We start from the raw sequence: 24,435 nt of genomic DNA, 5'->3' as shown, positions 1-24,435 counted from the left end.
CTAAATTCAGAGATGGGAAAGGCAGAAGCTTTCCTGCAGCCACAGGAAAAGCTGAAATATTAATGAAACAGGTTTTTGAAAGAAAAAAGTGATGAGTTTTGAACAATGCAGACCAGCAGTTTAGGATAAGGTAACACCTGATGGTTTTCATTAAATCCATAACATTTCTTGTGGTGCTACTGGACTTTAAAGGAAGCCCCCAGCCAGTGATTTTGCCCCAAAAGAAATCTTGAAACAACAGTATGAATAGAAGATACCAGTCAGGTTTCCCCTGATAATCATAAAAGGCTCAAATTACCTTCCTTTCCATCCCCAAAGGGGGCATAAATACTTCATTTATGAGATTGTTTACGCATGACTAATCTATTTCTACTTGCTAATTGTAATGACTAATGTGTGTTACAAGACAAATATTAGCTTGTAATAATACCTGAACAAGTAGATTTATAAGCGTTAAGCAAAAATACAAATAATTAGCAGAAGCTGACTGGCATTATCGTCTAATTAAGTGTAAAGACACTTTCTATATGAAAGCAAAAGCCTGAAGATTTCTCAAGAAGCTGTAGGAATAACTAGGCCATGCTGCTGTTCTCTTGATAAAAGGGCAGGAGTCAGGTAATATTTAATTTTCACGGGAGCTGCATTCAGTCACGCTTCCCCCACTGACGTCAGTGCAAGAAAAGCACTTTCGGCCTGTTCCTACCTGCTGAGGCCATATGTCCACTGGGAAGAATTTGGCAGACATCTCCAAGTAGAAGTAATTACAAGAGACAGGAGCAGTCCAGAGAGCAGAGTTTGGGAGTTATTTCTGCACTGCCCAGCTCCCTGCCTACAGCTCCCAGAGAGGGAGTGCAGCTCACCAAGCACTGGGTGGGATACACAGACAGACTTCTGGGCTGCTTTGCTTAAATTAAATGTGAAAACTCTGCTTCTTTAAAAGTGGGTTCTCTTTAGGTGAAGTGGAACATCACCTCACTTATTCCAGCCTATGGAATATGTCTGCATTTTCTGGAGATTCCATTATAAGGGGCAAATGGACCGGAGGGGTTTTCCAACTGCTACAATGTAAATTTTTTGCTCAGGTCAAAGCACCACAGCTCATATTATATATGAAAACTCGATTTAAAGGGACTGAGTGTGGTACCTCCTGAAGGAACAATGAGGGCTTACAGGCCAGAAACTCCCATGGATTGTGCCCTCCTTGCCTGAGAGGCAGGACTGGTAGTGATTCCCAGACTGTCCTGGGTAGCTGGTTAATCCCAGGCTGGAGCCAGGGCACACACAGGGAGCAGGCAGCATCAGTGATGGGAAAATCTGACCTCAAGAAGCAACTTGGGACAGAAGTGTGACACTATGACACAGGGGCTGAAAATTGATGGCAGTTGGCTCCAAAGGGACAAATTGGCTCTAAGGGTACAAATTGGATTTTGGCTCATAAATGGTGTAATTACCTCAAAAATAGTATTCTAGAGTAACTTGGTACAGTAATAATGTAATCCTTCATTCAACATCTGTGAGTAGCACCTGAAATATTTGACCTGTATCACAGACAGGCAGCCAGGAGTCTTGCCTGAAACCACAAAGTGAGCTGAGGGTTGTGCTGGAACTGTTGCCCAGCTCTCATGCTCCAAATCCTTCCTTCCATTCTGACATCGTCCAAGTTGTCAGCATTCTGATAAGTGATTGGAATAGTTCACACTGAGGGACAGGATGAGGAGCTCCTCCCTGGCAGGTACCGCAGGGACACGAGAGGTGTGTCTGACCTCCAGCCACAAATAATTCCAATGCCTGGATGTAGACTGGGAATGTGCTCCTGCAGCCCAGGGTCTGCACCCAGTTGAATCTTAGCAAAGATTTTGTGTATTTACAATGTAAACAACAACAAAACAATGATTTGTGTGCCTTCATCCAGTCCATCTTAGTGGCTTAATACTGAGACCTAGAGATTCAGTAGAATTGCTACTCCTAAGTTTCTCCTTTTACTCAAACTCTACAGTTCTGATGTGAGTTTAGATTTTACACAAACACATTTCTTCCAAATACGGATTTGGAACACCAACTGTGTTTTGTCAAAATACTGTATTAGCTTGAAGGTGTAGAATAGAATTTAGGCTCTGCAGAGCACTGTGACTTGTAGCTTTGTCAATCATTTTTAAAAAATCTCTTTAGCAAAAGCAAGCACATTTCAGAATAAGTTTGTATCCATCAAGCCACAGATCAGCAAGTGCAAACAGCACTTGTTTTCAAATTTGAGGAGGAGGGTTTTTTTAAATCGGCAGAGCTGGTCTTTGTCCATTTTAGGTCCATGTGCCAGAAAACTGAAGGTCACCTCTGATTAGACTGGACCAGGATCCTCTGTGGTTTCAGAAAATACAGGGCTCATGTGAACCCTCCCCTGTTGGATCAGGAGGTGAACCTTGGGGAGGCAGGGACAGCTCCTTGGTTTGGACCAGGGAACACTTTCCTGCCAGGACTGGGTCAGTGTTACCCTTTCCTCCTTTGCAAACACACTCAAATTTTAAATTTTTCTTCTGCATAAAATCTCAGTCAAAGGATTTTCAGCCAAAATGATTGGCTGAGAGGGAATGCAGGTATTCATTCTGTTGTGTGACTTAAACAAGGCCAAGAGGCTGCAGGAAAATAATAAATATCCCGGTGTAGTTCCTTTCTTCTTATGTCAAGGAAAGACAAACATTTCAGTTTCTTCCTGAAATGAGTGTCAGAAAAATCCAAAAAAGCAATATTCACAGGGCTGCAGGAAAACAGAAGGCTGAACACATATCTCTAAACTGAAAGATAGGTTCCCTTTACACAAATATTCCGAGGCATGGATAGTTTCTTGAGTAATCAAGAAAGCAGTTGATTAAATTAAAAGCAGTTGAAATATTTTATTGTGTATGAGTATATTATCTTGTAAGGTGAATATTTTAAATTTTTGATAGTAGGAGTAGTAGCAAAATAAGATTTACTCTGTAATTCCATTGCAAATTAGGGCATGTGCAACCTTAAAACCTCAGAAAAATGCATTGTTTCTGTTAATAGGGCTTGGAAACAGGGATGTCAACACAGGGCATCTCTGGAAGTCTTATGGCTCTAATGCCTTTATTCCTTCTCATAATTTCAGAGAAAGCTTTCAGCACAACATTTATCTTCAGTTGATGGATCACTGAATACTTACAGCTGAAGAAAATGAACATCAAAGATATCCAGTAAATTATTTTAATGGTTGGATCTTTACCAGAGTGAGCTTCGCCTTTTGCATGTTTTGTTTCCCATAAAAATACAGTTCATATATGTTCTGAAGGCAGAATTTAGCCAGAGCTGACTATTTGCTTTGATTTACATTTCTTACAAGTGAGCTGTGAGTGAACTTGACAGCTCCATGGCCGAAGGGAAGTCCTGATACCGAGGTTCCAGAACAAAGGGGCCTTAATGAGGTCACAGTGGTAACAGAATGTAAAACAGAACATTTCTTATTCAATCTCATTATTACTGATGAGCCTTCACTGGATTGTTCAGGCTCTGGTTGGGAATGGAGTGAGAGGAAGCAATGACAGAAGGAAGAACAGATCTCAATGTGAATAATATAGAAATCATTACAAATATCCCAATGTGTGTGCCTGAGTGCAATGCAGGGACATGGCCTTTGCATTTCAGTCAGTACACCTGACACTGAGCAGCTGGTTTAGTCTGTGGATGAGTTCTTTTCAGGGGTATGACCTGAACCTCAATCTCTCTTTAAATGGTGAAGTCCATGGCAATGACATCTACTCAAACCCTCTGCTCTCCATCCCATAAATGCTCGCTGACTGCACAGCTGCCCTCCCCTCTTCAGATCCCAAACCTGTGGAATGGTTTGTTCTCTTTTCAGCCTACAACATAGCCTTGTGCTCTCGGAAATCAAGATGTACAAAATTTAAGAGCACAACAATAAAATATGTTTTAATGACAAGAAAAATAAATCTAGAGGGAAGAGGAGAAATTGGAAATTCCTATTAAATTCTGCCTATAAGGATCTGAATTTGAACAAAAGAATCTGCACAGTGGTTGATGATGGCCTGAAGCTCCAGAGCTGTTGCCTAGAAAGTGATTTTTATACCTTTCCAGACTGTGGTAACTGTTTCCACCTATGGATATTTGAAGGAGGAATTGTTGGAAGATAACAGAGGGCAAAGAGCTGCATTAATCCAGGCTCTGATGTGTCACTGATCATGGACAGGAGTCACAGTTTTTATTCATCTTTTTTATAACATTATTTGAGAATGACTTTCAAAAACCCCAAAGATTTCTTAGGACTTAAAAGAAAAACTTCACCTTATCTTTTCCCACCACAGGAAAAGAAAATTATTTTTAGAATTCAAAAAAATATTTGGAGTGATGAATTTCATTTGCCCATTCTTTTCCTGCACTTTGTCCACAAAGGCCATACTGGCAGATTAATTTTTTGTTTGTTTTAATTTCAAACTGCAAAGCAAACCTTGTGAATTTGGCAGGAGAAGCCCTTAGATATTTCAGTGCAATACTTCTCATTTCTTGTTTTTACAGTCATAAACACCTTCTAATGCCAGAGGGGAAGAGGACTTTAATCCAGATAAAATAAGATTCTTAAACCCTGAAAACTGTACTCAGATTTATGGGCCAATTTTAATATTTGGGCTCCCATGCCAAAAGCTGCACATTCCACATGTGCAGCACAGGGTGTTGCCTGCCTGGCTGCTTGGAGGGTCATGGCACACCAAGCTGCATCACCCATCCAGAGTTACCCCACAACCCATTCCAACATATAAACTCCAAGTTTTGTTCTCAGAATGTGTTTGCCAAATGTTATTTCCATATTTACTTTGCCTTTTTGACTTAAATATTTTTTTCTCTTGTAGTATTTTTATCCTGTGTCTTATTTAACACCTTTTAATAAGCTGAATTCTTACCAAGCGAGCACAACAACATCTGAAAGATGAAATCTCTCTCTTTGATGGTATGAAACCATGACCCAACAGGCCCATCCTCTGCCTGCAGGGCTACTGGGAGCTTCATGTTAGATTATTAAATGCTTCAGAAACTCAGGTATGTTTATTCCTAATGCAAGGTATCTCGCCAAATCACCATTCTTTCCTCTTTTGAGTGCAAAAATAATTTACAATTTAAAAGTATTTGCCATTTAGCTCTGCCTAAATCACACTCCCTTTTTACTCCTGAATAGTTTCAGTTGTCATTTGCTTCTCCCTGTTTTTCCAAGCAGCTCATTTGCTTTGGTTCTACAGAATATTTAAATGTCAAGTTGCAATAGTGTCTCACAGAAACCAACAGGACAAGCTGGAGCACAAAACTGTTCCTCACTTCCACTTGAAAATAGCCTCCTTCCTCTGCCTTCCTTGCAAGGTCTTCTGGCCAGTTCTCTGTCCCACTTGCACCTGAAGCTCCCAAATCCTCTGTGAAACACAGACCATTCTTATTCTTCCTTTTTAAAAAATCAAGTGAAAACCTGCTCACAGGTTTTGACACATTTTGACTGTCAAATGGGTCAGCATATATGGGACTGCCTGAAGCTTGATTTTTAAATCTTATCTCTATTTCCAACAACTTCTATTTTTTAGCATTACACTTGCTTGAAAGTAACAGTTTGCATTTACTACTTGCTTCATCCCTACCAGTTATACCTGAAATGTCATCTAAATATCACAGTGATGTAGGGAAGGAATCAATCTACTCTGTTCCTGAACTGTTTTTATCCTTTCATCCACAGCCACATTTCTAGAGATTTTCTCGGATTCATTGCTGGCAGTTTAAACTTCACACAGACAAATTTAGCCATCCTTTTTTCCTGGCTGCCTCTCACTTCCATCACCAGCAAAGGCACCCAGCTACAAGCATTGCTCTTCAGAATGAGTTGGGCACCTTTGGCACCTTCCTTTCTTTCACTGTTCCTTCTCTGTCCATCCCACCCCTCCCTGCTCTCACTGAGCTCCTGCTGCTCCTCCCTCCGGAGCAGTCAGGGATGATCTTTTCTCTTTCTAGAAAGCACAGGATTGTTTATCTCCCCTTGCCTGCCGCTGCTTCCTTTCCTGCCTCTCTTCTATCTTTTACAACCCAGAGAACAAGCGGCTTCTAAGATAATTTGTCTGTTGTTTGATAAAAATATGGGAGCACATCTGCTCCTGAGTCAGCTTAGACGTCTCATTCTTGTCATTAGAACTCGAGTATTAATTTGAACTTTTTCTCTTCTCGCTTTCCTAATGATGTGACCTTCGGTTAATGGAAGTCCTCTACAACTGTTTGCAGATTTCTTTCAACATTATTTTGGAGGTGGAAAAACATCCCCAGACTGGCTTTCCAGGTCATTAATCTTTCCTCAAACTAGTCTGTAATAGGCACTGTTAGTATAGGATCGAGGCAAATAAAGCAAATTCAAAGCAAATAAAATAATTCTCAGGGAATTTTCATGTGTAGGACTCGAGGGAGCATGTGGAACCCTTGACAAGGCTGGCTGATTCAAAGACCATGGTCTGATCACTGGCAGGACCTAAACTATGGGTCTATGAAAAACTGCTCTGCAAACAAACCTTTTACTGATGATTTTAATTTTCTTCGAGAAGTACCCATCCCTTCAGAAAATCAGTACCTTCTTTTAAAAATCAGATAACTTTTTTTATTTTTATCAGGATTAAATAAACCTGCTAATGAAGCTATTCGTGTATCTTAATAAAATTAAAATGAAAATGTGAGTTTACAGGCAATCTGTATCAGTGTTTAAAAAAAGAACTATTGGGTACTGGTTTGTTTTGTGTATTTTAAAATTATTTTGATGTTAAAATTAGTTGTTGTTAATTAAGCCAGTGAATTAGTTTGGCTGGTTTGGTTTTGGATTTTTTCCCTCTTAAGTCTCCAATTTGGGGAAGTAAATTTTTTTGGTTTAAGAACAAAATAATTTTGAGTTGTTGTTTATAAACACTTGAAAAAATATGTAAGTATTCAATGAATTGGAAAACACTTAAGAACTCTATGCAATCTCATAAAAAGTGGACAATGAGACCACTGAGAACATTCCTGGAGTGAGGATACTCAGCTGTGTTGTACCACGAGAACATACAAAAAGAGATTACAAAAATTATGGGCAAAATCTTCTAAAATTCTGTGACTTTTAATCCTTGACAATGAGCACGTTCATTGAGTATGATTTATTTAAGACCAACCCAAGAGCAGGGGAAAACAGAATTGGTTTATTTTTTGCTTTTTGCTATACAGAACAGTTGGAGATCACTTGCTTATGTGGTATTCATAATTTGGGTATCATATCATCCTCTCCTCCCTATTCTTTCCATTACTGGGGAGGAAAACACAGAAAACAGTAAAAATAACACATGATTGAATAAGACACAAGACAATCCTTAGTGGCACTGCAGCCATTGGAGTAACCACAATGTTCAGCTAAAATGCATGGAAAAATATGTTTCACCTGGAGATGAGTTGTCTTTGTCATGGAATCTTCAGTGCTGCTGAGTTTTGACATGGGCAAAGCTTGGCTGAACTCCAGTTCTGCTCCTGGTGTGAGAAGGACCAAATTCTACACCCAGGGACAGGAGAGCCCTGTCTGAGCCTGCTGCTCCAGCCAGCTGTGCTCCTCCAGGAAACGCTCTTCCCACGGACTGGATGTACAGCCAAGGGGCCAGACTTTGGGACAAAGCAAAGCCAAGCCCCAGTTCACTATTCCATCTTTGCTGGAGCCTCCTGTGACACCTTTGTCTTCCCCCATGTCTAGTTTGAAGTTTAAGCAGCACCTGCTGGTGAAAACAAAGGCTATGGAAGTGCTGAGCCATCCTCCTGGAAGAACAGGTTTCATCATTGCTCTGAGCTCTGGGTAAGTTGTTCTAGAATGGAATAAGCTGGGCTATCACTGTTTGCAGTAATTTTGTCAAGGTGAGGGCTGGCTCATTCCCAGCTCTTTGTGCTGAAGGCTGAGACTGACCCAACTGATCTCCACGAGCTTGGGAATTTTCAGTGGCTAAACTTCGGAATTGCAAATTAATCCATTGAGAGAATTAGTTAAGACTGTATCTTCCCACTATGGAAAAATGGTTATTTTGTATAGTAGAAGCCCCAGTGTTACTCTTCATGTTAATTGATTTTTGAGAAGAGGTAAAAGAAAACAGGGAATAAAACTGGAATGCCCTGAGTTGAGGAACACGTTCCACCACATACCATCTCAGGTAATTATGCACAAGGAAGTGTCACTTGTGTGTGATATCTGTAAGTGGAACAGTGTCTGTTTGAAATGGTGCTGCTGTCAGGGACAACACGGGAACTTCCCTAGTTTGGTACTGGGAAGGGAAGGATTAGGCTGTAATGATTTCCTTTCTCTGTGATAACTGAATGCAATATAAAATTAAGTACCTGGCAAAGGGTACTTGAAAAGAAATTTTACCTTTTTTTTAGTTTAAAGCCAAAATGGACTTGGCAGTGCAGGGCTGTGGTCAAAATGTGTGACCAGTACCAATTCCAAAATGCAAGAACCAGCTACTCAACTTCAGAACATTGCCACAAAACAGGTAATTTAATTACATTACATAACTTTTAGTAAACCTAAAGGAGGGGAGATTTAGATTAGATGGGAGGAGGAAATTGCTTATGGTGAGGATGGGGAGGCCCTGGCACAGGGTGCCCAGAGAAGCTGTGGCTGCCCCATCCCTGGAAGTGCCCAAGGCAAGGTTGGATGGGGCTGAGAGCAGCCTGGGACAGTGGAAGATGTCCCTGCCCATGGCAGAGGGTGGCACTGGATGGGCTTTAGGGCCCCTCCCGACCCAGGCCATTCTAGGATTTCACAATTTTTAATGTATAAAGTATTTAACATTCATAAGAATACTGGAAGGTGGCCAAAGCAGCACAGCATGAGTATGTTAACATTTCTCCTCACGAGAATGGACCTGAATCATCTGTTAGACCCCACATTTTCCTGACAAAATAAAGCATAATAAGTCACCACTACTTGAAAGATCCAGATAAGAGGAATGGTGCTGACTGGAAACACCATTTGGGGGCTAGGCAGCATATGGAAGGAACAGGAATTCTGCAGAGCCCAATCCTGCACAGTGTTTATCTGGATAAGCAATAACACAATTTGCAGTTCCAAAATATTTTCTATAATAAGAAAATAATATTTTTTTCATGGTAATAGATGTTTTTATTCCAGAAACAGGATGGATACTTCATCAAATGGTTTGTTGTCCCCGGGCCCCCTGTAGCAAGAGGATGGGTGCGTGGTGCTGCAGTGCAGTTACAAAAGCTGTACTATTTTAATGCGGAAGGATGTGGTTTGGGGTTGGTTAATACACATTGCTTGACATATTTACAAGTGTCAGATTGTGTTCTCTGTTTATAAGACTTGTGCCAAAAGGAAGGGGAGTAACATGGGCCAAAGTACTTCCCTGATTGCGGGTGCCAGGACGTAACAAGCAGTTTCAAGGCTGTGACACTTGGACTGAATAAATTGCAATTGTAACTGAACGCGAATAATTTGTATTTGAAAACATTTTTCCTCACAGTACAGGCCCAGTCTTTGCAAGACAGAATTCCTGCTCGATGGGGCAGGGAAGGGATTGAATGGATGATGGATTTGTCAGAGGAAACACACACAGAGTAAGAACTCTGAGCTGCGTGGAAATTTTCTTTTGGCTTAAATTCTGTCTCTTACTCTGTGTACGTAATTCAGGTAAATGTGATGCCTGTTTGTGGGAGAGATTTGTTACTCTGAGGTAAATCCAAACAAACTCCAGTCAGCCATTGCAAGAGATGCTAATCTTAATTTATTGCCAAGAAAAGTAAATTGCAAAAAAGACGCTTAAATGAGATTAAAATCATGATAAGGAAAGCTGCCATTGAGCACAGAGTAAGAACTTTTTCCACTGAATCACATCATTGAAAACGTGCAGCATTTCTGTACTAAAGTTTAAGCTGAAATGCTCAATATCTTCACCTGTTAAGCACCATATTTGCTTTCTACCATCTGTGGAACTCTCCAGCCAGGAAGAAACTCAGGCAGGTGAGCCTAAATCTGCTCCCACTGGTTCAAATCAACGGGTCATTACAAACATTATTTGTGATTAATTATCTCTTTTAAACCCAGTATCTTTTTCTTGCATGGTGCTGACTTCAGTTGGAATCCATGATCCTTGTGGGCCCCTCGCAACTCAGAATAATCTGTGTCTCTTCTCCAGACCGTGATTATTTTGGGAATGAATTTCATTTGTTTATCTAACTCAGGTGTTTTTGAACTCCCTTTATAAATAACTGACATCACCCAATGTCTTCGAAGCTGTTTCAGGTGAGTGTGGGGTGGCCCCAGGGCTGGGAAGGGGAGCTCGGCGTGCTCTGATGCGGCAGCGACCACGGACGAGTTTTGAGGCCTTTTTAAAATTGCATTGAGCACTCTCAGGTGCTGGGGAAACCCTCCCGGAGTGGCTGGGATCGTGATTCTGGCATCCCGAGCGACTTCCCTCAGAGGGTCCCTGTGCCACCCCGAGGCGGCAGGCACCCACCGGGATGGTCCCTGCCAGGGCCACCCCAAAGCCCCATCCCGGGCCTTCCGAGGGCACCTGGAGCTCCGGCAGCCTCGAAGGAAAAGAAAACCTTTCCCAAATGTCTGGGCAGCACTTTTGTTCTTTTTGCTTTTCCTTGATGGGTAACAAGAGAATTCTGTGTGGTTCCTGGAGAGTAAATGGTAACTTTCCTTATCCCGTTCTTTATTTATTTAGTAAAAAAAAAAAAAAAAAAAAAAAAAAAAAAAAAAAAAAAAAAGCCCCTTTGGTAAACTTGTAACATCACAAAGTAAAACTCTTTCAGACACTGGTTATCTTATGTCCCGCGGTACTTGGAGGCTTTCAGGTGGTCCCCGGGCAGCCCGAGCTCCCTCGTGGGGCAGGGCCCGGCCCGTCCCGCCTCGGGCCCATCCCGGCCCGGCCCCCCGGCGCTCCCGAGCGCCCCCAGCGGCCGGCGGGCGCAGCGCAGCGGCGGCGGGAGGCGCCCCGGCGCCGAGGCCCCGCCCCCGGGCCCGCATCACGTGGTGCGGCGCGGACCAATGGCGCGGCGCGGTGCGGGCCCGGGCGCCATTGCTGTCAGAGCGCAGGAGGCAGAGCGGGCGCGGAGCTGCGGCCGCTGCGGGCACGGCCGGCACAGCGCGGGCGGACAGCGCTCCCTGCCCGGGCCGGGCCGCGCCCGCACCGCCGTCACCCCGCGGGCAGCGCCGACGAGGCGGCGGCGCCGGCGGCGGGAGCGGGAGGAGGAGGAAAACACCATCCACGCACAGCCAGCGGCGGCAGCAGCGAGGGGCGGCCGGGCGGGGCGGGGAGGGGACACAGCGCCCCCCGCCCGCCGACGCCTCCGCACGGGGCCGGGACCGGGACCCCCCCTGGCCTCGCCCGCCCCGCGTCCCGCACGGACCCGCCGCCCTCCGCGCGACCCCCGAGCGGGGGGGGCCGCACCTGGACGCGGAAGGGCGGCCCCGGGCCCCCCCTTCCTCCTCTTCTCCTCCCGGCCCGGAGGAGCGGGGGACGCGTCCCCCCCGCCTGCACCGGAGAAGGGCCTCCCGGCTCGAGGATTATCGGCGCGGGGGCGGGTAGCGAGGAGCAGCGCGCCCGCCCCGGCCTCGGCGCGTCCCCTCCCGGCCGCGGGGCCCCGCGGGGCCGAGGGGCCGGAGCGCGGCGGCCGCCCCGGGCAGTGACGGGGTCGCCCCGGGGGCCGCCCGCCTTGCCCCTCGCCCCCCGGCCGTCCCCCCAGACATGCCCCGCCGTGGCGGCCCGGCTCGCCGAGGATCATGACTGCGGCAGCGAACTGGGTGGCGAACGGGGCCAGCCTGGAGGACTGTCACTCCAACCTCTTCTCGCTGGTGAGTGAGTGAGTGAGCCGGCGGTGGGCGCCCGGGGGTGGCTCCGCGCCGGGTTTGCCGGTCGGGAGCAGCTGCCGGGGGTTTATAGGCAGGGCCCGGGGCTGCTCCTGCGCTGGCCCCTCCCCCGGCCCGGTCCCCGTGTTTATTTTGCTCCTTAGCGTGGTTTGCTGCGGGTCTGTGTATCGCGCTCGCAGCTGGCGAGCGGGGAGGGGACGGCTCTGTGTCCCCTGCACGACCATCTTCCCTGGGTAAACAGGCTCCTCTCCCCGCCTCCCCTGGCACCCCGTGCCCTGTGCGCTTTGTGCCACCGAACCGGGGGGTTTTCTCTCCTCTCACAATGACAAACGCCATTTCAGCAGCAGCGAACGCTCATGTAGTGTGATCGACTGTCGGACTTAGCTCTGGGCTCCTGTGACGGCGTGTCAGCTGCTGTTACAGCCTGCTCTCCTCTTTGCACACATCGTGCTCGGGGGCAAGAGGTTAAAAAAAAAAACCCAAACCTTTTAATTTTTTCTTCTCTGAAGAACAACAGCGGCTGACAGTAGCGTGCCGGATTGTTTGCATAGATGCTGTCTGCCCATCTCACTGGGAACTTCCGACGTGGATTGCGTGGTTTAATGTTGCAGAAATCATGGTATCACTTTTGGCTGGCTATAGATCGGCAATTTAAATTTAAAATACGAAAACAATTTGCGTGTAATGGCAAAGTCATTTGGAAATACTTTGCTTTATTTTACCTGGCACGAACAGGAACATTATCCCTTCTGGCTGGGCAGCAGCTGAGTGATCGAGAGGGCTGCTGGATCGGGAGCCTTCCAGGGCTCCAGGGATAATGTCGGAGGGGAGGAGGGACTTGTTCCGCGCGTGGTGTGGTGGAGTTAAAACCTTGTGATGCAACTTTGGGGGTAGTATGTGTGGAAGGGTTGTGGTGGGTGCCCCCTCCCCGCCGCAGAGCTCTGCCAGAATTGGAGGTGGGTGCATATGTTCTTCTGATAGAACGGAAGAGATTGTTTTTAGCTGCCTTATGAAAATAAGGAGAGGGGGAAAAAAAAGGAAATTACTTAGAAATGCAAATGATCAAGCTCTTTGTTTTATGCTTTTTAACTTATTGTAGTGTATTTGTTATTTTGTCTCAGAGTTTTTTGGGTTTTTTTTGTTTTTTTTTTTTAAACCTACATATGTTTGGTGTATATTTTGCTCGTACCTTTTAAGAATCTGGAACAAGAGCTGTAGTCTTCCACTGCTGGGAAACTGCCCCAAGAGCTTGTTCTGTGCGAATGATACATTTCTTACTTCGGCTTTTTGTTGAACTGTTACGTTATGTAAGTTTGTATCGGTGCTTCTGTCGGAAGGCATGTAGTAATATTTATAAATATGTAGCAGTGCTCTGTGTATCGAGATGCAGGAAGGGTGATTTGGGGGATTGTTATGGTGATTTCGACTACGCTGCTCTTAGCCGGGGAGGAAAATAAATCGGGAAGCATGAAGGGAACAATCGTATCTGATTGTAGAAGGGAGGCAGTGGAGGGTTTGCTCCTCGCAGAGTTGTGAAGTCCCCGTTCATTAATGCAGGCTGGAGTGTGTGTTTGGAGAGGCGGAACTTCTCCTGCAGTTGCAATCTGCAAATCTGTCACTGGTAAAAATAATTGTTGGCATGCGATTAGCATAAATTATAAAGTGAAGCTATTTCATAGTTATTGTGGTTTGGTTGCTTTTTTTTCTCCCACCTGACTAGGCTAGGGAAATGTTCAATTTTAAATGGGTGTGTAATATCACTGAAATAAGTTAAACGAAATTCTTTTGCAAGTGGCTTTAATAATAATGAGTTTAATGTGCAACCCTTTAATCTCCCATGTAATTTTGTGGGAGGTATCTGTGCCTTAATGTGGTGCTGTGTATGAAACTCTGTTTTTATTGTACTCTGGCTGTACAAAAAAAGGGGGACTCAAGTAGTAGTATTTTTAAAGTACAGCCTATATGAAAACTATTAGGAAGATCTATTTTATATTGTGTTAGGTTTTTTTGGTATTTATGTAGCAGAGAAAGATATTGAAAATATCTGAAACACTGAAAATATGTGGCCAACACCACTGACCCTTTAACCTCAGATTGTCATATTCATTTCAAAATTTATGAAGTGTTAAAGCTACAGTAGTCTGGAATAGTAGTTAGAGAAACTTTTGCTAATCATTTACTTTTTCAGTGTAACAGAACAAAATCTAAACCAGTAGCTGGTGGGAATCCATTTGTTCTTTAACAGCGAGGTAGATTACAAATATTTTGAAAATTGATTCTGCTATTAGAAGTTGGGGGTTTTTCAACTGCAGGTTTTGTTTTGTGTGTGAATCATAAAGAAGTGTTCGTGACTGGAGAATTACAGTTCTGAGATAATTATAGTCTACCGTGATAGTGTTTGTTCATGGTTTAATGATATTTCTTGCCACAGACATTTGTTTTGTGGAAGCAGGGATGCTGTCTCCCTGCCCTGGAGAAGCCAGAGCTCTGTCAGCTCTGTCTGCTTGCTGTGGTGGATTTGGGTTGGTTTAACAATTCATGATTTCTATTTTTCTGTCAGCTGTAGACACACTGGGGAGGTTAGGAGCCTTTGCTGCTTCTGAATCTTCTGATGGGAAGTGATTTCTTAAAGCTTTTAGTAACTGAGTCTCTTTTATTGGTAACGTCCAGACACTGTGGAGGCACTCAGTGGTGTGGGCTCAGAATGTGTCACCTGAGGGGAGGGCACGGTCTGAAGTGAAGGTTTTGGAGTTACCTCTGACTGTGCAGGTGCTGGGCTGGCAGGGCTGGGTTCCATGGAATGTCCCTCTGGATTGCAGCGCTTGGCAACACCGGGGGTGTGTGGTGTTCTCCAGCAGCACATGGAAAATGGGTTAATGCTGGTGTGCTCTGGCAGGCACAGCCCCAGCCAGCCTGCACAGACATCCCCAGTCCTGCTCTAAGCGTGGAGCCTTTCCCAGTAAGGTGATGGAAGGGCTGGCTTGCATCTTTGTTATCAGAGTATTCCTCAGATAATAACTTGTTTAATCTGCTAAGTATAATAGTCTTGCTTGTTAAAAATACACTTTCTGTCTGAATTTGCTGTTCCTAGCACAGCAGTAGGAAAAATTATATTTACCCTCTGTTTTTGCTGTAGTCAAAATGTCTGCTGGTGCTTCTGAAAACAATGTCTGTTTTGATAAACAGTATTTAATAAGCCATTGTATGGGTCTGTTTATTTAAATACTAATTAAGAGCTGTCTAATAACTATTTAGAGACAAAATGTTCTGAGGTAATATGCTTTGTATTAAAACTTCAGCCTCAGCTGGCAAGCAGTCTTCCTGTGAATAATCCTTAATCATAAAAGTAGTCTTACTGAAATTAATTTGACTTTTCCTGTGAGTAAGGGTTACTCATATGACAGCAAGGGCTTTCATGAAGAGGTTTCCTCAACTATCCAACTTTGCTGTCATGGTGGATCCAAAGGCACAAGTCAGTCTTGGGAAATTGAGGTGAAGTTGCATAACATTGGATATACTGGAGCTGGAAAGAGTACAGTCAAAGGTGTCAGGAATGACCTGAAATTTGGAGGAGCTTTCATGGGGTAGAAAGATTTGGTACTGTAGGAATCTTCATGCTGGAAAAGACATGATTGTGTTCTGGGGAAGTGAGACCAGGTTATAGAAGCTGCTATGGAAGATGTCCCACATTCTTGCAGAAGTGCATTCCTACAGAAACCTGCTGCCAGAAGGGTCCAGGCAGTGGGAATTGTGTTTGCCCTTGTTTAAAAGGCAAAGTTGAAAACAGTGAAGGCTGTCGTTACTGTTGCTTTTTGCAGTTCACATCCAGGAACAGAAGTTGTCCCTTTTGGTCAGTGAATTTTGTTGATGTTTCCAGAATAAAATAAAAGGAATTAAAGCAACCTGAGGTGGCATTTGGCTTATTCTCCTAAAGGTTCTTCATGGCATCAGAAAGTGAAGGTTGCAGAGGCTGCTGTGAGCTATTCCTTGGTGTTGCATAATTGTCATTAAAGGACTTCATAGTAAATGTTGATTGCTCAATGCCTTCAGTAGTAGTGAATTAACCAGTAGTCCTTGCTTGTTGTGTTTTCATAAATGCAGTGCTCCGAGCAGTGGGCTGGGATTTTGGCATGCTGAATGTTCAGCACTGCACAGTGTTTATCTTGCTTGTTTGGAATTTTATGTAGGTGTGAATTTACATGCATAAATAATTAAGAAATGGAATTAACCTCTCAAGTTGTGCAAAAGTATTAGATTCTCTAGTTATCTTTATCCTGAATTTTATTAGGTAACAAGACAGAAGTAGAGAGATGACATTAGAAAGCTTGTTCACTTCTTGCTAATAAAAGATTATTTCAGGTTTTAAATCACTTCAGTGGTAGGTTTTTATTATGTCCTGTCAGAGTATTTGACAGTTTAATGGGACGTGCCAGGGAGAAGGTTTGAAGAGAACAGACCCAGATTTGCAGAGACTGGGACAGTGACATTCAGCCAGTATCCCCAGCTCCAGGAGGGGTATTGAGGGATCTGTTGAATAGCCAACCTTTTGGGAATATTCCCAAAGAAAATGGGGGGTGCAGGAGTGACATTTGCAGCTCAGACTAAGTGTGCCCCAAGCTAATCACTTAGAAATATTTGAGTCAGGTTTCTGTGAAATCCTGAGTATCTTGTGAATGTACACATGCCCTGGGGCTGGAAATCCTTCCCCGGAGACTCTGTCCTGATTATGGTGGCACTGTGAGTCCAGCTCTGTGACTGCTGTTGGGAACATCAGCACAAAAAATTGATACCCAAGTATCAGGGCAAAGTATTAAAAAATATCCTAGGTAACCACCTTAGGAACAGGAATTTTAATTTACTGTAACACTCTCTGAAAATAGATTTTTCTATTTTTCTACATTTTTAATATAGAATTGACATCATAACCCCAGTTCTTAAACACCCTCCCCACCCTGACTCATTTGATCTTGAATTTTTTTGCCTTCTTCTGAGAGCGCTTCCTCATAGGAAAGAATAAAGAAAGATCTACAGATATAACTTTTTAATCCTTTCTTCTATTATTTTCCTTCTGGACAATGCAGTTCTTTTGAAGAAAATCTAAAGAAACTGAAGGTTTTGATCTTCAGTGGAAAGAAATAAGTGTGGTTCATATGAGATATATTTACTGAGTGTGTTAACTTGAATAACTTTGGTCATTAGATGAAGAAGGAATCTTTATAGATTTTGTTTTAATTTTTTAATCTCTCTAGTTCTCAGAAGAAATGAAAGGATTGTGTGTATGCAGATGCACTGTTTTAAATACCAAACCCCATCAGTGGTGGGGGGCTGTTGCACTTTGTGGTGGGGTGAACACCTGAGCTGGTTTGAGGCTTCCTGTTCACTGAGTGAGAATGCACCTGCTGTCTCCACTTTCCTTGATGTCTCTATGGAATTACACCCACCTCCCCACCTGCCCCAGCCCACTTTGGCATCCTAGTTGTGGCAGCACACTTTTCTCAGGGCTTGGGTTTGCTCTGATTGCAGCAGGGATGCACCTACAAATTTTTTTCTTGCATCCCGTGGCTGGAATGGTTGGCACCTTGCTGCATTCCTTCATTGTCTCTCTGCTGTTACACCCAGCTCCCTCTGCCTTTTATTTTTCCTTGAGTGCTGGCTCCAGTGTATGCCAGGATCATCTCATTATAAATTTATGTCCTTTGGTTTTTTCTAGTTGTTCCATGGTAGCTGTGGAAGGTGACAGTTGCTGTCCACAGACCTGCAAAACCCCTTTTGCTGAGGTTGTGTGGGATCCTCTGGACAGCCCAGTAACACTGGATAGGTGGTTGGGCTGTTCCCACTGTTGTTAAGGCTGACAAGTGCAGTTTATACAAAACTTTGGAGCCTGTGTGTGTTCATTTACTGTTCTGTGGGTGAGTCGTGTACTTCGTTGTGTAGAGTCTGTCACGGTGGCATTTGCATCTTGTTGGTGCCATAGTAACACAAATAATAAGCAAAAATACTGCTCTGACTGAAAACATGCTTGTTTTAGTATTAACTTGCCAGTTTTAAAAGTGCACAAGTGTTTCCAACAGAAGATCCCAACCCAAATCCAGAAGATTTGCTTATAAGGAGCGTGTGTTTACATGGGGGCATCTTTGTTCCTCAGACCAGGCTGTTCCACTGCTTTCATTTTGAGCTCAGAGTATTGCTTTAAAAATAGATCCTCTTTCCTTGAGTTCCCTGACATCAACTGGTAGTTTTGAAGAGAAACTAGCTAATAAAAATATTCTGCTCTGCAGACCTCAAAATATGGCTAAAGGCTGGTGTTGGGCTCCCTGTGCCCACAGTAGTGCAGTGGGCACACAGGGCAAGGATAAGGGGACTGGGATCCTGGCAATGACAGCTTCTGTGGTTCCCCCTGTGGCCCAGCTCGTTACAGAGCTGTGCATTAGTGTGATCCCAGCACTGCAGGTGATAACGAGGGATGAGCAGAACCTGCTCTGATACCAGGGAAGAAGTTTAGCTTTTCACATTGGGAGGGTTCTCAGCATTTCCTCGTGTAGTAAGGAGCTGCCTTACTCACAAGTGTAAAAGATTTAATCAGTCTTTCATTTGGCTTGTGTGTGAATTTTCATTAATTTTGATGTATTCTGACTCTCACTTTCTACCTTAATCTGTAAAAATATGTTATTTCTCATTGATCCATGTGTGGCTTAATCCATGAGCAGAATTGCAGTAGTGCATGTGGACGTGTGGCTGGAGCTTTTAGTGGCATCCTCCCTTTTGTTTCTTTGAGATGGGGAATTTTATTGTGTGGTGCTGTTGTATAAGGTGCCCTGAGGCAATATTTACATTTGTGTGACTAACACAGATGAGCTCAAACATACACAATGACCTTGTCCCTATATTAAGGAATGTAATTAATCAGCTTATGAAAATAGAGAAAAATGGCCAGGTTTCTATTACAAAAGTAATAAGATGTGACACTTGTATTTCTGTATCATTCTTGTGAGTCACCTTAGCTTTCTTTCATCAGCCAGTGTTGCAGCTTAGTGTATTCTTGTTTATAAAAATTATAATTACAGTGGAAAAAAATTGGGTTCCCCTCCCACCGTACATTTTTGTTCCTCCCCCTTCACTCATCTTCCATGCCTTGGTGGCTCCAGATAGCTCTATAAATTGATATTTAAGCCCGGAGTGTGGAGCTGACCTAGTGCAAATCTTTCCCCCCTTCTCTCTCCCAAGGCAGCTCTGTTCCCCTCATTCCTCTCTCCCCACCACGTTTTGGCAGTGGCGCGGATTGAACGGAGATCAAAGTGGCTTTGTAACCACAATCCGTGTCTTAGAGAAGGAAATTTAAAGCTTGTTCAGTAAAACTTTATTTCATTCATCTTTTAGCTTTAAAAGAGCTATGCTGTGGTCAGGGCCTTGTGGTTGCCTGTTCTTATGACTCCATATTTGCCCATAAAATACAATATTTTGTGAGAACAGAGGATTGAAAGCAAAATTTAAAGGAAAACTCTGCTTTACCTATTGATCAAGCATTGGCAAACTTCCAGTTTTTGATAACAATACATTCGTAGCTGACAGCTATGAGATGTAAGTTTCAAAATGTGTTGGTTTTTTACATTATAGACTCCTTACTTTTCACTTACAGGAGTCTCTGATTTACTTAAAAATTTTCAAACCTACTTTAATATATCTGCAGTCTCTTAGTGTTGGACTTTTATGAGTCTCACTTCATGTATGTCTACAATGTTACTGGATTTGTAGGCGGCTCTGGTGAGACACAAAATTGATTCCAGGAATATTTTGTAGTGGCCATGTCAAGTATTTTTATAAAAAAAGTAATTTCTTTACTGAGAGAAAAGGTGAATTGGTTAAATTACTTTATTCTGAAAAAGCTGCTTTCAGTTTTAGACCAGTGTTTCTAGTTATTTAATTTTCCATGTGTATTTTAATAAAATTTTGACTGGAACTCTCTGTGAATTTCCATAATTCCCTTCTGGCAGGCGGTGCTGGATTCTTGTTTTTGCAGGAATGACAGTGAGAGAGCTGGCAAAGTGAATCTACATGACCAGTCATGTAGTGGCTTTATTTACTGCTTTCCATATTACAGAAGATTCATACACCAGGATTCTCCAGGTGGTGGGGTTTGAAGGGCTGAGGGATTTTGGCTGCTCCTGACGAGCTGGGCATTGCTGGGTGTCAGTGATGAGGACAGGGGTGAAGAACCAGGGCTGGGGAAGGGGTCCTGTGCTCTGTCCTGGAGCAGGAGCTGGGCTGGGCCCCTTTGGGAAGGGAGAGAGTGTGCAGGGCAGGGATGGACATGGGTTAAAACCGAGCTTTGCTGGGCAGGGCAGGGATGGACACGGGTTAAAACCGAGCTTTGCTGGGCAGGGATGGACATGGGTTAAAACTGAGCTTAGTTGGGCAGGGCAGGGATGGACACGGGTTAAAACCGAGCTTTGCTGGGCAGGGCAGGGATGGACATGGGTTAAAACCGAGCTTTGCTGGGCAGGGCAGGGGTGGACATGGGTTAAAACTGAGCTTTGCTGGGCAGGGCAGGGATGGACACGGGTTAAAACCGAGCTTTGCTGGGCAGGGCAGGGATGGACACAGCTGTGAACCCGTGGGAGCTGCTGTGCTGCTCAGATGTGGGGCACGGGAATGTTTTGAGTCCTCAGTGCAGCTTTTTGTGTAATGGAAGAAAGGGAACCACATTTTTTAACTCACTGTGCCAAAGTTTACTCTGCTCGGGTTGTTACTTCCTCCAGCCCACCCTCCCCCCTGCTTTTTCTGCCCATATGTCAGATTACTTGCTTTGGGAAACAGCTGATAGTCCATTGTATGACTCTGATGTTTGACGTTTCCTTCCTCTTTCAGTAAAAAAAAAATCTAGAAAAGAAAGTTAAATTTGGAAAGAATTAGAGAAGATTCTTTTGTTTTCTTGCTGATTTGATTTTGTAATTTTTTTTCATATGTTGGACTGCTTTTCTGTAGTCCACCTTTATCCAAGAGGGGACTTTTAAATTTGGAAAATAGGCAGTCAGTTCTGATTCTTTCTGAAGAAAGAAGGCAAACCTCATCATTCACCCTGTCTGTAAACAAGGGAGGGATACTCTGACTGCTGGCAAGTTACATCTTTATTTCTTTTTTTTTTCTTTGTGTGCTATTGAAGTTTGCAGTGGTAGTTTCCATTTTATTATCTGTTCTCAACCATCTACTCAGAAGTTAAAAATATAATTGATTCTCTTTTGTGTAAGAAACTGTCTGAAGTGATGGAGAACTCAGAGATGCCTTTCTGTAAAATAGTGTCTGTGACTTGAGCTGCGGGGTGGGTCACTACTTTAACCCAGGGTTTGGTAATATGAAAAGAATTTCTTCAATTCCTTCTGTCTTTTGTCTTGGAGATGGCATTTTTGCTTCCAGGCACTGTGTGCTTCCATACAGCCTACAGGGGTAAATGTGCAGCTTTGCCATAGGTAAACTTCATTCCATGTACAATTATTAAGGTTGGAAAAGAGCTCCAAGATCAAGTCCTCTTCTTCCCCTTTTCCCAGTAATAACACCCAAACCAAAGCAAACCCAGTCATGCCTTGCTACTTTTTTCTGCCATGAGTAAATGTTTGGACATAGGTAGGGTTTGTGCATCCTCTGAACCCCAGATTCCTGCCTATTCAGTTTTGTTGTGCAGATTGGCTTTCCTGTTTCCCTTTCTCACTCCTGGTGATGGGATTCTGGCACAGCAGCTTCCCATTTTGTGTGGCTGTGTTTGTGCCAGAGCCAGCAGGACACGTGTGTGGAAGTGCCTGGGTGAGTCTCACTGCCACACTGACCAGGGACAGTGCTGGTGCCATCTTTCTATTTCCTTATGTTTATGTCTTGGATATTTTAGGCTTGAAAGTATCTTTTCAAGTGATGGCTGAGTCTCAGCCCTTTGGCTTCTAGCCATGCTTATCCCATTATCCTGTCCTGTCTCTGATGGACTGGGTTACAGCCTTGACAGTGGAGAGGAGCTGCTGAGCCAGGCACCAGCGTGGGACCATGTTCTGAATTTGCTGGGTTGGTTAAGGGCTGCAGATTGCTAACCAAAGCCTTCACTGAAGGTGAAAGATGTTGATATAACTCAAAGGTCTTTTATAAAAAATTTCCTCTTTAATTTTTTATTGTTTTTAAATGATTTTTGAAGAATTTTTGCCATTAGTCCTGAATGCCTATAGCTGCTTTATAGGAGGACATAGGGCCCTGGCTGAGGATGGCAGCTCTGAGGGTGACCACTGAGTACTTTGTGTGCTGATGAGATTTCCGTGGTACCTCTTGGTGCCTGGCTAAATGAAGAGGCATGGAACAGCGTTGTGGAATCACAATTCCACCAAAATGCCCTGTCTCAGTGGTGGGCAGTGTTTGTTTGGCCTGCTGGATTTGCTGAAGTGGATGTAACTGCACTTCCCTTGAATTATCTCCCAGGCTCTCTGTGTATTTGGTTGAGAGGTTTCTTGAACCAGGCAGATGTTTTATAGACAAATTCGAAACTAGGACATAAGTTTTTATCCTGATACAAAAATTTCAGCCACCTCATTTTGGTTTGTGTCTGTGTTCTGCTAAATTAATTTGATATCTGGAAGAAAACCAGCAACTGTTCTCTAGAGAACCTCTGTCTCTTGTAAACCAACCAGACCTAATCCTTGGATTATATTTTAACTGTATGCATTTTTTAACTGTATGTATTTTTAACTGTATGGAATATATATTTTTTGACAATTCCTGTAATTCTTCTGGTTCTGATGTTGTGAAAGAGCTGCAATTTGTGATGAATTTGCAGAGCTACAGATGAATTGTAATGGCCTCGATTTCTGTGTCACCTTCTGTTTCTTTCATAAGAATGTCTCACGTTTGGTTTTGTTTTGCCAACCTGTTTTTGCAGTGGACTGGAAGAAGATACTTTCTCTTTCAGTGTGTCAGTGTGTGCTCATTTTCCTTTTGCTGTGCTTGATTGTAGTCATCTACTTTAGTATTTAACCTTGAAATTCAGTGAGGGTTTGGATCCATATCAGTAATTTGGGTGCTTTTACCAGATTGCTCTTTCTTTTATGCTTGCCACTCAAAAAGCCTTTGTTGGTGACTCCTGCATCTGCCAGAGCTGCTGAAATTTGAGCATTAGTATTGGAGTCCTTTTATATTTTCCACTGGGAAAGATGGTACTTGGTTGCCACCTCAAATTCTTTTTGAGATGGGTCTGATTTTTGTTTCTCTGAAAGAAGCAATTAATCTTTCTGGTTGCCTCCTCTCCCGCATGGGCAAAGTCACCCTCACGCTGGGGAGAAAGAGGAAAAAATACCTCATTTCTGTCAGTGCTGTTTACTTTTTAGGCATAAGAGCTCATGCTGCTAGTTTGTGGCTTTTAATAATGTGAAATCTATTTTTTTAGAAATGCCTTGGTTTGCTGGTCTTAGATACTGTGATATGGGATCTCAGATGTCCCCAGGTACAGAAGTCCATCAGGGAGATATATGATAATAGGATTTTGGTTACAGCTAAATCCTTCTCTGAGACTTGCAAAGGTAAAAGATGACACACAAATGCCCTGACACTGTTGCTTGTCACAAACAGCTCTGGAGTAGGAGCATTTAGATAATCTGTTCCAGGGGGCATGAGGGAAGGAGGCATCATGGATTGCAGGGATTTATCCAGCAGAAAGCTGTTCCAGCCACATGTGCTGCATGCACTGGCATGCTCACTTTCATGTTGGTTTTAAGAGACAAGGAATAACAACAAAAAAAAGGTAATTTTTTCATCCTTCATTTTTAAAAGCTTGTTAGTGGCTGCCCTTTATCCCTTTTTTTCCAGCCACTTGACTGTGTGCTTATGCAGGGAGAGGATTAAAGTCAAACATGTCATTCTGCTGCTGCTCAGTTGCATACTAAGAGGGCTGAGGCTGAGTGCTGGGCACTGAAGCACAAACCATGGCATGGTGTTTTTTCTGCCATGGGACACCCATTTCAGAATTAGCTAGTTTTTGTTGTGCTATTTTTTGTCTATTCTTGATTTCAGAGTAAGTTTGGAGGACTTTGTGCGGTTATGGCAATACTTGGCCTCACAGAAATGTCCTTTTGGAGCTCATTCAGTGCATGCAAGGCCTCTGCCCTGCCGTGTGATCCTCCCTCTCAAGGGGCAGAAGGGATAAGCCCTGAGGGAAGGCAACACAAACCATTCCTTGCTTTTTTAAAATGGAAAGCATGAAGAGGAGAATGTTAATATGTAGTTCAGGGAACGATCTGATTTCAGGAGACTGCAGGGCTGAGATGGTCAGTCTGCTGTGGATTTTCAAACCCCAGAGATCTTCAGACCCAGCAGAAAAGATGGGGAATGTCTGTGGACAGGTGCTGGCACTGCTCAGTTGTGCTGTGGGAATCAAAGCCTCTCTCAGGGTGTACAAAGTCTGTAAAGCTGTGAAGAAAATGAATTTTTAGTTAAGCAATCTCCTCTATTCCTTCAATTCACTTGACAGGGACTTAGGCAGATGTTACTTAATACTTTATTTCACTGCGAGAGGGGATGGTGTT

The 24,435-nt window shown here is 43.6% G+C and overlaps 1 protein-coding gene and 2 long non-coding RNA genes across 4 annotated transcripts in view; 2 read left to right on the top strand and 1 right to left on the bottom strand.

Moving 5' to 3' along the window:
• The first annotated feature begins 7,786 nt into the window (after positions 1 to 7,786).
• LOC135282497 (uncharacterized) lies at positions 7,787 to 9,434 on the top strand. Its single transcript, XR_010348630.1, has 3 exons — positions 7,787 to 7,855; positions 8,431 to 8,543; positions 9,185 to 9,434. It is a non-coding gene; the product is annotated as an uncharacterized LOC135282497 (long non-coding RNA).
• Positions 9,435 to 11,099: 1,665 nt separating this feature from the next.
• The window catches only part of MED13L (mediator complex subunit 13L), a 169,146-nt gene continuing 155,810 nt past the window's right edge, over positions 11,100 to 24,435 (top strand). For both annotated transcript variants that reach the window (XM_064393121.1, XM_064393120.1), the window contains exon 1: positions 11,100 to 11,875. In XM_064393121.1, coding sequence (XP_064249191.1) covers positions 11,804 to 11,875 — 72 coding nt within the window. In that variant the 5' untranslated portion in view covers positions 11,100 to 11,803. The remainder of the gene's footprint in view (positions 11,876 to 24,435) is intronic.
• LOC135282901 (uncharacterized) lies at positions 12,608 to 14,745 on the bottom strand. Its single transcript, XR_010348884.1, has 3 exons — positions 14,646 to 14,745; positions 13,080 to 13,508; positions 12,608 to 12,896 (listed from the first exon to the last, which is right to left on the bottom strand). It is a non-coding gene; the product is annotated as an uncharacterized LOC135282901 (long non-coding RNA).

This window comes from Passer domesticus, chromosome 17, assembly GCF_036417665.1.
Source record: "Passer domesticus isolate bPasDom1 chromosome 17, bPasDom1.hap1, whole genome shotgun sequence".
NCBI classification, from domain to species: Eukaryota; Metazoa; Chordata; class Aves; order Passeriformes; family Passeridae; genus Passer; species Passer domesticus.
This window is presented reverse-complemented; position numbering and strand designations above follow the sequence as displayed.